Here is an 11940-nt window from a genome sequence, read left to right as displayed (position 1 = left end):
ATTCAAACCCAAAACTTTTTGGTTTATGAGATGATGCTCCAGCCAACTAAGCCACCCAGCCAGGGCCATAGTATTCTTTTTAAAATTGGTTTGATGAAAATGGGTTTATATTGCTTTTAAAGTATGTCATTGACATTCCAGGTTCCTTATCTTTAATATGAAGAGACTGAGTCCTAGCTGGTTTGGCTCAGTGGATAGAGTGTCGGCCTGTGGACCGAAGGGGCCCAGGTTTGATTCCGTTCAAGGGCACATACTTGGGTTGTGGGCTCGATCCCCTATAGGGGGTGTGCGGGAGGCAGCCAATCAATGATTCTCTCTTATCATTGATGTTTCTCTCTCTCCCTCTCCCTTCCTCTCTGAAAAAAAAATAAAAAATATATGTTATATATATTTTTATATGAAGATATTGGGTGAGATGATCTTTGGCAGAACACCATCATATGACTTCAATGACAAAAGGATCACAGTTACAATGAAATTGATTAAGGTTAATATGTGTATTATTTTTATATTTAGCTTTGATTTTATCTTTATGTCATTGAGTCAAGAATTTTATTCTAATTATTTGCAAACAAAATGAAACAAAAGACTAGGAAGTTACCTAAGCATTTAAAGGATATAAATTTTGGTGTTTAATACAGTGAAAACCATCTCAGTACAAATAAATTGTTATAATATGAGATTTCTTGCTGGTTAAAGTAAATTTATTAATCTCTCTTTGATTTGGATTTCTTGAGCTAGAGGTACTAAATAAGAAAATCCATCAAATTGGTTGTTCTGTGAGCTCATTTGTATGTTTTGATTTGGTCTTTTTTGGTGTCCTGCAGTTCCATTTAGAAGTGTAATGACAGCGTTGAAGTTTCCAAAAATAATGGAATTTCTTCCAGTTCTTCTGCCTCGACACTTTAAGCAGCTCATAAGCTCGTGTCCTAACGAGGTGTTGGGAAACATGGAAGAGATTTTAGGTACACATCCATGGAAGCTTGGATTTAGTAAAGTAAGTAAAACATTTGCTTAGAATTTAGTAATCTTATATAAGGCAAGATTTCTCAAACGTGACAATTTTTGTATCTCTTTCAAAGGAAAAAAATTGTATAGATCTCAATGTTGATGTATTTTTCTCTCTTTTTAAAAAAAATGTTTTTATTGATTTCAGAGAGAGGATGAAAGAGGGAGAGATAGAAACATCAATGATGAGAAAGAATCATAGATTGATCAACTACCTCTTGCACATACACTCCCCGCCCCTCGCTGGGGATCAAGCCTGCAACCCAGGCATGTGCCCTGACAGGGAATCGAACCGTGACCTCCTGGTTCATGGATTGATGCTCAACCACTGAGACACACCAGCCAGGCTAATGTATGTTTCTTTGATTGCTACAAATTAAATATAAACTTACTTTTTTTTTTTTTCTGAGAGGAGAGGGGGAGGAGAGGAGGAGGAGATCTAAATATAAACTTTTAAAAAAAAATCCTCATCTGAGAATATGTGTGTGTGTGTTTTTTTCTGAGAATATGTGTGTGTGTTTTTTTGTTGTTTGTTTTTTTTTGATGAGAGAGAGAGAGAGAGAGAGAGAGACAGACAGACATCAATGTGAGAGAGAAATATTGGTTGTGTCCCATACCTTCCATGACCGGAAATCAAATTCACAACCTAGGTATGTGCCCTGCCTGGGAATTGAATCCACAACTCTTTGGTGTATGGGACAATGCTCCAACCATCTGAGCCATATGGCCAGGGACTAAATAGAAAGTTTTTGTGATTCTAGCTCTTATGCAATAAATATATAAAGGAAAATAAAACAACAAAATAAATGCCATTCACATTATTAATAATTTAGTTATATAATTTAATTTAATATGGAAAACATTTTTTGCTAACTTAATTGCCATTTGCAACTTGAGTATAGATTTCATTGAAGACACAAGTTCTTTGAGTTTGGCAAATGCATTCTGCAGTGCAACTCAATCCTGTACTTTCCTATTAGAACTTTTAAGAACTTTCACTGCTCATATCGGATAGCATGATTAATTCAGATTTTTAAAGTTATTACAACAATATTATTTATGAACGACTACGCTTTTGTTATTATTAGACATCAAGAGGCTCCAGTGGCATTGGAAACCAAACGTGGCACTGAAATTTTGGCCGTACTTGGTTAAAGGTGGTTTTCCAAATGGAAATACAATTTAAAAATTCTAATGTAACTTTTGGGTCCCCACGAATGTGTACAGACACCCTCCCCATCCTGTTTGAGAAATACAAGAATAATGAATTTGTTTTCTACGTAAAATGACTGGTTTCTGTATGCTTTGAAAAATAAGATCCTGAAATGTTAGATTATCATATGTATTTAGTAGAGAAGCAATCAGAGCAGTGAACATTCTGGGACTCGAGTGGGAAAAGGAGGCTTGAAGTTTCACTGTTGACCATCCAGAATAAAGACTTGTACTGAGGTATTGTATTAATTTGCTAGGACTGCTCTAACAAACACCATAGACTGAGTGGCTTATACAACAGAAATTTATTTTCTCACAGTTCTGGAGGCTACAAGTTCAAAATCAAGGTTGATTTCTTCAGAGGCCTCTCTCCTTGACTTACAGTCTTCTTGCTATGTTTTTACACGGTCCTCTCTCTCTATAGAGAGTTGTCTGTGTCCTAATTTCATAAATCACATTGGAATAGAGCCCTCCCCAGTGGCCTCATTTTAACTTAATTACCTCTTTAAGGACCCTTTCTCCAAATATGGTCACATTCTGAAGTACTAGTCGTTAGGATTTCAACACATGAATTGGGGGTACAATTCAGCCCATAAATATGTGTATAGAGCAGGGGTGGGCAAACTTTTTGACTCGGCCACAATGGGTTCTTAAACTGGACCGGAGGGCCGGAACAAAAGCATGGATGGAGTGTTTGTGTGAACTAATATAAATTCAAAGTAAACATCATTACATAAAAGGGTACGGTCTTTTTTTTTTTTTAGTTTTATTCATTTCAAACGGGCCGGATCAGGCCTGCGGGCCGTAGTTTGCCCACGGCTGGTATAGAGGCTCCATGAAAAAAAAAGGTGGAGCTGGTGGAAGACCGCTAAGTGGATCCTGATGAAGGAAGTTCCTTACCTCTTTTGTAGCCTTTGGGCAGAATTGTTATTAAGCACAAAGGAAACTAAAGAAGCCAAGTAGCCCGGCTGGTATGGCTCAGTGGTTGAGTGTCGACCTAGGATCCAGGAGGTCACAATCTGATTCCCGGTCAGGGCACATGCCCAGGTTGTGGGCTCATCCCCAGTGTAGGGCATGCAGGAAGCAGTCAATCAGTGATTCATCATTGATGTTTCTGTCTTTCTCTCCCTCTCCCTTCCTCTCTGAAATCAATAAAAATATATTTAAAAAAAAAGAAAAAAAAAACAAGGAAATGAGATAGTCATTAACTTCACAGAACACACAGAGTTTATTATAAAGCTAAGGAACGTAATCATGGGACATCAAGTTGCTTATCTGAATCCTATTTACACTGATTTAACCCAAATTGATTAACAAAATGTATACTGTAACTTTTTTCAAAAATGAGAAGGGGAGAAGCATATGTGGAGGTGATAGTATAAAAGAGAGAGATCTTCTGTAGAGAAAGACTTTCCATAATAGGGAGTTAATATGAGGGAGAGGGAGGTAGGAAAGGATAAAGAGGGTCAAATATATGATGATGGAAGATTGGACTTTAAGTGATAGACACACTATATAATATATAGATGATGTATTATAGAATTATAGACCTGAAACTTATATAATTAACCAATATTACCCCAATAAATTTAATTTAAAAATATCTAAAATTTAAAATAAAATTAAGGAATTGTATATTCCTTAATACACTATACTTTGAGAAAATGTAATTTTAATTTAAAAATTATATAGAGCTCTAATCACAGGATAGTCAATAAAAAATTAGTGATGTATTAGAGTTGTTTCCTCCAAATTTAGTTGAAATACATGTCTCTGGGACTTAAAAAATTATTAACAAATAACATTGTTTTTACTGTAATTTTAATAATCATGAACATGTACAATTTTTATAAAGCAGCTTGAACTTTATTTTCTTAAAGATCACCTACAGAGAGCTGAAGCTTTTGCAATGTGAGGCAAGTTGGACAGCATTTTGTCAGTTTCCATCTCTCCTCCTCCTGATGACTGATGTGCAGAAGAATGGGTTGATAGTATATTCTAAGCTGAAGCAGCTGTGCAGAGAGCATGGGCACACATATGTGGAAGAACCTGACTTAACTTCTCAGTTGTCAAACCAGATGTCTTTTTATGATGTTTGGGAGTGTCTGAAGTTTTTGAAGGATATCCATGTGGTGACCTATAAGAAGGACCGTGTCTTTCTTTATAACCTTTACCAGGCTGAGAAAGGCATTGCCTCTTCTATAGGTGACCTGATGAAGAGGCCTCCGTGGTGTTTTCATGTCGATGTGAAAAAGGTGCTTGCGTCTATTCGTACCAAAAAACCTGAGAATTCAGGAAGGGGTGATCCATTGAACGAAAGTAAACCCGATGAAACATTAGAAACTTCTGAGGCCAACACACAGGACAGTGGGGACCATATTTGGGATCATGGTGAAGATGAAGGTAATGCAGAAATACCTGATGATCAACTGGACCAGGATCAAGTGGCTGCCTTGGAGATGGTCTGCTCCAATGCTGTGACAGTCATCAGTGGGAAAGGCGGTTGTGGGAAGACCACAATTGTTAGCCATCTTTTTAGGCATAGAGAGCTGTTGGAAAAAAGGGAAGTAAAGAAAGCTTGTGAAGACTTTGAACAAGACCAGGACGTACCAGAAGAGTGGATTACCTATACCGAGCAAAGTCTGCCAAAGGCAGACAAGGGTATAGAAGTTTTACTTACGGCACCTACAGGGAAAGCTGCTGGCTTACTGAGACAAAAGACTGGTTTTCACGCTTATACACTGTGTCAGGTAAAACCTTTTATATTTCTTCTCAGTAGGAAACATTTGCCTTAAAGACAGAACTTATTTAATTAATTTAGTTTTCATTTCTTCATGACGACGTGTGGGAAATATGAATGCTTTTGCTGAATATACACTTTGAATCTAGCTACAGTAGAAAACTTAAATAAATTAGTAGTTACAAAATAATGACAAGGATGTAAAGTACAGCCTGGGGAACATAGACAGTAATATTGTAATATTATGGTGCCAGGCAGGTACTTGAAATATCAGGGCAACACTTTGTAAAGTACATGACTGCCTAACCACTAGGCCAGTGATGGCGAACCTTTTGAGCTCGGCGTGTCAGCATTTTGAAAAACCCTATCTTAACTCTGGTGCCGTGTCACATATAGAAATTTTTTGATATTTGCAACCATAGTAAAACAGATTTATATTTTTGATATTTATTTTATATATTTAAATGCCATTTAACAAAGAAAAATCAACCAAAAAAATGAGTTCGCGTGTCACCTCTGACATGTGTCATAGGTTTGCCATCACTGCACTAAACTATACACCTGAAACTAATACAGAATAATATCGAATGTAAACTGTAGTTGAAAATAAAATTTTAAAAATTACTTGTTACCATTTAAGAAACCTGTGTATACAATATATGTGTACTTACAATATAGAAATGTTTCTGGAATGATAGAGACCAACCTATTTAAGATGATCTCATCTATATTTTTAAAATAGTGAATCTTATTACCTCTGTAATAAATCATTTTTAGTTGTTGGTTTTTTTGTTTGTTTGTTTGTTTGTTTTTAATGTGAAGAAGAAGTACGTATTAGGCTGGGAAGACAGCACTTTATTTCCGGATGGAGTGTTATGGTTGGGAGAAGAGGAGGACCTAAGTGATTGGGTAGCTGAGGCCGGGAGAAGGCTTATTTGGGAATGGAAAAGGCTATAGAGAGCTCTCCCTGGTCAAAAGTAATAAGGGGAGAGTTGAAATTTTTGCAGCGGGATAGTGACATATACAAAGCCTGTTCAACACACTAAGTAGTCGTTAGGAAGCATTTTTTTAAATTATTAGATCTTTTTTTTTGTTTTTAGATTTATTTGATCTACCTATTCACCTCTATAACTTTTGTGTTCTCTATTTCTTTAGCCTTTTTCCTATGTTATTCTACTTACACGCATTACCCACCCCCTCCAATTTAAGAGTTTTGTTTTCAAATAACATGTTTTTAAAAAAATTATTTTGGGTAAATTTTATAACCTGAACTTAAAAGTGCAATACTTTACTTGTAGGTCAGTTACAGCTTCTATTTTTGGAAGAAAACAATGGACAAGGAGAACAGAGAGAATAATAGTCCATGGAGATTTTCTTCAGTGAGAGTTCTGGTTGTGGATGAAGGGAGTTTGGTATCTGTAGTAATCTTCAAATCTGTTTTAAATTTATTGCTTGAGCACTCCAATCTGTCTAAGCTTATTATCCTTGGTAAGTTAAAATATTGTTGGAATTCTAATTGTTTAGTACACAGCATTGTGGTTAAGTGGTGGTTTATACAATTCACTGCTTTAATATCCATATCCTACAGTTGGGAAGACATTCGTCAAAGCCCATACTAAAGCTGCACTGAGTTCAACTTGACCACTCTCTTTAGCAGTTTGGGAGGCTCTTCGTTTTGGCCAGGGAATTGGCAGGCTAGGATATGAATGAAATAGAGATGTGAGGGGTCACTGCTGATCACCTAAATGATAACTATAAAAATGGTAAAAATGTCACAGATCCAAAGTAAATAAGGATATTGATTTATTTGGAAATAATAAAATGTCTGAAGTATAGACCTCTTAAAAATAATTTTATGATTTTAAGCTAATAGCGCAAATTAGACCTCACCAACCTCTTAAGTCCTTTTCAATTCTGGTGAGATTCAGTTAGGTTCTATTGGGTATATTGTTCTGTAGACGGTATGATTTAATGGAAAAAGAAATAGAATTGTAGTGTGAGAATCAAATTCTGTATAAGTAATTTTTTTAGATATTTGAGGATATTTTATAAACAGTTGATTCTATTAAAGGCTTAAGCATTCTCCCATCTTTCACCTAGAAAGTAGTTTTTCTTACCTCTATGGTTGATTGGGTTTGTTTAAAGTAAAAATATTTTTAATAGAGCAAAATATTATCATTACATTACTAGAATTTATTTGTTAGCAAATGCATTTGGTTTGTTTATTTTGTATTTTATCTGTTTATTTTATTCATTTGAGGCCATAGATTCTTTCATGTTTAGTAAGACATTGAGCAAGATTGAATAAGTAACAGCTATCTCAGGCCTGTGTTTTTCTTCACATGTTGGCCAAAATATATGTCTTTACACAGTTGGCCTGTAGTTATAGGTAGGAAAGAAGTTTGACTCAGATTTTACCTTGTTGAGTTATTGCTATTTTTATCTTAATTGTTTAATCTGGATGGTATTTTTGTGTGTGAAACATTTTCAAAGACTTGTTCTCAAGTCATTTTAAACAAAGATTTTTGGGGAAGGGCTTTTTTTTTCTTTTCTCTCAGAGTAAGTCTATATAATTATGGCATATATCAGTAGGGCGAAATAAAAATAATTCCTAAATTTCAGAACCACAGTTACCTAAAACCTATATCTATTCCCACCCCCCTTTAGGTGATATTAGACAGTTACCCAGCATTGAACCTGGCAACTTACTGCAAGATCTTTTTGATACTCTTAAGTCAAGGAATTGTGCTATTGAACTAAAGACAAACCATAGAACAGAATCTGAGCTAATTGTGGACAATGCTACAAGGTATAATATAACTAACATTTTCCATTTTCTCTTTCTTGTGTTAGAAATAAAAGGTTAAAAAATACATATTAGCTTTTATTTTTTGGTTTGTTAATCCTCACCCAGGGATACTTTTCCCATTGATTTTTAGAGAGAGTGGAAGGGAGGGAGAGAGAGAGAGAAACATCAATGTGAGAGAGACACATTGATTGGGTGGTTGCCTCCCACCCAGGGATCAAGTCTGCAACTGAGGTACCTGCCCTTGACCGGAATCAGACCCAGGACCCTTCAGTTCGTGGGCCCATGCTCTATCCATTGAGCCAAACCAGTTAGGGCCATATTAGCTTTTGAATTAATGACAGTACATTTATTATGCCCTTTTAGCAAACCTATCCTATCTTTCAGATATATACATACTAGAGGCCCGGTGCATGAAAATTCATGCACTGGAGGGGGCGTCCCTCAGCCGAGCCTGCCCCCTCTCACAGTCCGGAGCCCTCGGGCGGGAGGTGACCGGCGATCAGGGGAAGGAGATGACCCCATCATACCTCTGCTGCTGCCACTGCTGGCAGTGCAAGCCTTGGCCAGCCCTGGTTACCTGAGCCTCGGGTGGCCCTGGGCGGCTGGGCAGCTGCCATCTGAGGCTTGCCTGTGTCTCGGGCCAGCCCTGGATGGCTGGGAAGCCGCCATCCAAGGCTTGCCTGCGCCTCAGGCGTCGGCTGGGCAGCCAACATCTGAGGCTTACTTGCACCTTGGACCGGCCCTGGTGGCTGGGGGGCTGAGAGGATTGGGAGACTCCGGAGGCAGGCATGCTGAGTGGCCAGACCCGCCTTGGGGTGGGCCCAGCCGTGCCGAGCACCTGCTGCCCCAGCAAGGCTGAGGGGACTGGGCATCACCATCTTGTGGCTGTGGTGCCGCCATCTTTGAGGGCGTGGCAGTCAATTAGCATATTCCCTCTTTATTGGCTGTGGGCGTGCCATCTTGTGAGGGTGTGACACTCAATTAGCTTATTCCCTCTTTATTAGATAGGATACCTTTTCCCCCATAATTAGAAAAACAAAGGTAGTATTTTTCATTACTGGCCCAGTAATAAAATTTAAGAGTGAATGTGATTTCAAAGTGTGTATGTGGATTAAAGTTACATCAGTCTTGCCCTGGACAATCTTTCTCAGTGGTTAGAGTGTTGGCCTGTGGACTATAGGGTCTTGGGTTCAATTCTGGTTAAGCGCATATACCTCAGTTGCAGGTTCAATCCCCAGCCCCAGTAGGGGTGCAAGCAGGAGGCAACCAATTAATGTGTCTCAAGCATGTCAATGTTTCTCTCTCCTCTCCCTCTCCCCCGTCCTGTCCTTTCCACTCTCTCTAAAAATCAATGGAAAGAAATATCTTCATTCCTTGGATGGGGATTAAAAACAAAAGGTTACATCAGTCTTAGTGACTAGAATGAGCCCAAGGGGGACTGAGACTTAGAAACGAGTTCATTAGAGTACAAGGGAGACTTTGGGAAAAGATTTCCCATAATTTTTGCAAGAGACCTCAAAGCAAAATAAATGAATATGGCATTTTATTCCTTGATGAATCTTGGTGGCATCCATGGCATATTCCTCTCCTTAAAGTAGAAAAGAAACCTTATTTTCTCATAGTCTTTGCACAAGTCTTTAGAGTGATCTTCTGTAGTAGATGATATGGGAACTCAGATCGCTAAGAGATGGTTTTATTCATGGGCCAAAATTTATCTTTGTTTTGATGTTCTTTTATTGCTTGAACATTTGATGTCGTTTTATTGCTTGAACATTTCCTTGGTTGGAGATGAGCAGAAACTAGAATATTAAAACCTACTTTCTCCATACCCCTGTCTACCTTGGGTTGGATAGTGGGAGTAGAGGGAGAATTGATAGGAAAAGGGTAGATGATGTAGGTTTATATTAAAACACTAGAGGCCCGGTGCACAAAATTTGTGCACTCGGGGGGTAGGGGGGCCTAAGCTGTCAGTCAGACATCCTTAGTGCTGCTGTGGAGGTGGGAGAGGCTCCCGCCACCACCACTGCACTTGCCATCCATGTGTAGCAGCTTCTGGCTGAGCGCAAGAGCACACTGACCACCAGGGGACAGCTCCTGCATTGAGCATCTGCCCCCTGGTGGTCAGTGCACGTAATAGCGACCAGTTGTTCCGCCATTCGGTCAATTTGCATATTAGCCTTTTATTATATAGGATTATGAAAAATATGCAATTGGATGTGTTATATTCTTTTTTGTAAATATATTTTTATTGATTTCAGAGAGGAATGGAGAGGGATAGAGAGATAGAAACATAAATGATGAGAGAGAATCATTGACCAGCCATCTCCTACACGCCCCCTACTGGGGACCGAGCCCTCAACCTGGACATGTTAACCAGATTGAACCTGGGACCCTTTAGTCTGCAGGCCGATGCCCTATCCACTGAGCCAAACCAGTTAGGGAGGATGTGTAATATTCTTTTCCTGTAACATTTCTGTTCATTTTGGGGATGTTGGTCGATGATTGGTCATTTTAAAGTCTAAAAATCTTAGGGGAATTTGAAGCACATTAGATTTCAACTCAGTTTTATCTGAAATTTAGGAATGCCTTTAATTAACCCCTTTAATACCATTTGGGCTGAGCTGTGCTCCTTTCATCATTTCTTTGTAATCATCATCAAATATCTATAATCCCAGTGATACCAGATAGAAATATATTGAGATAGAAATATATTACATGTCCTGGGTCAGAAGCAAAATAGGAAATTCGTGGTGATTTTCAATCCCCCAGAAATTAAATCTGGGATATTTCCAGCAGGGACAGCCTCCTTCCCTCTGCTTTCCTCCTCCCAACTCTCTTGGGCAGGGTTGACGATGACACAGTTGGGTACCATTGCCTTTGATAGCCAGGCTGGTGTTCGGTCATCAGGGAGTCAGTCATCTTCCAAATAACCAAGGGGAGACTATGATGTCAAGGCACCTTCCCCTTTCTCTGTTTTCTGATAGAATTTGCTAGTCTTGGGAAATATAAGAACTAAAGAGGGATGGGGATGGAATAGAAGGAAAGAGAAGATGTGGATACTTGGTTCAACTGGGAAAATGAGGCCACTCATATATGATATACACAGAAGAAAGGGGAAAAGAAAGAGTAAATGTAAGGATAAGAGTCCAAGCTAATTTAAATAGACAAGGATATGGAGCCAAATAGGCCCAAGTAGGCTGACTAGCTCCCTTGCTTCCTAGCTCTGTGGCCTGGGCAACCCACTGCAGTTGACTAAGTCTCATGTTGCTCACATGTGAAATGAGGCTGTACCTACCTTGAGTGGTTCTTTTGGAGAAAAGTAGATCAAGTTCTCAGAATGGCGCTTAGTAAACTCCCTGATAATTTTTTCTAATGCTTTTAATTTGCTAGGGGTGGGGGTCTGATTGCTCAATGTAACATTATGATCTTGCCAATTCTATTTTAAAATTCATTTACTATTTATAATGCGTATATGAGTAGTCTGTTTGCCCTATTTATCTATGAGCAAATATTAATTATTGTAATGACATTATCTCTGGTTATATATAAAGGTACATTTTTGGATATTAAGGTTCTTGGTGTACCATTTTACCTGTTTTTAAGAATCTCAAAACGCCAATTTCCAAAATTTGATGCGGAGCTGAGTATCTCAGATGATCCAACAATCCCTGTCTCAGTACAAGATAAAACGTTTATTTTTGTGAGACTCCCAGAAGAGGATGCCAGTTCTCAGTCATCAAAAAGTAATCACCACTCTTGTAAGTATAAACTGGGTTATGCAGGGTTACATGTTTCAGTATTGTAATGTAGTTATTAAAGGACTAGTTAGAATGTTATTTGATGGTAAAGATAAGTATTGCTGGCGAAAAAATATCAGGCACTGAAAAGGAAGGAATTTATTAATCATCAAAAGCAGATTACCCTAGAATTTTGTAATCTGCAAAGGCAGATTACCCTAGAATTTTAGATTTTTAGACTTTTAGCTGTTGTCACATACATACTAAGAGCTCAACAAATATTTGATGAGAGGATAAATGGATGTAGATGATTAGTTTAAAAAAAAAGAAGACAAAGCTCCAGTAATCCAAGTTATTCAGGAGAAGGCGTGTCTTTTTTAAAAAAATCTTTAGTATTGAAAGTATTGCCCCATTGACCCCCCTCCATCCCACCT

At 38.2% G+C, this 11940-nt stretch overlaps 1 protein-coding gene across 3 annotated transcripts in view; it reads left to right on the top strand.

The window, feature by feature from the left end:
* HELB (helicase (DNA) B) overlaps positions 1-11940 on the top strand; it is a 60422-nt gene that overhangs the window by 25227 nt on the left and 23255 nt on the right. For all 3 annotated transcript variants that reach the window (XM_014544927.1, XM_014544926.1, XM_014544928.1), the window contains exons 3-7: positions 828-997; positions 4101-4970; positions 6259-6448; positions 7628-7769; positions 11373-11527. In XM_014544927.1, the coding sequence (XP_014400413.1) occupies positions 828-997; positions 4101-4970; positions 6259-6448; positions 7628-7769; positions 11373-11527 (1527 nt within the window). The remainder of the gene's footprint in view (positions 1-827; positions 998-4100; positions 4971-6258; positions 6449-7627; positions 7770-11372; positions 11528-11940) is intronic.

This window comes from Myotis brandtii, unplaced genomic scaffold, assembly GCF_000412655.1.
Source record: "Myotis brandtii unplaced genomic scaffold, ASM41265v1 scaffold389, whole genome shotgun sequence".
In the NCBI taxonomy this organism is placed as follows: Eukaryota; Metazoa; Chordata; class Mammalia; order Chiroptera; family Vespertilionidae; genus Myotis; species Myotis brandtii.
This window is presented reverse-complemented; position numbering and strand designations above follow the sequence as displayed.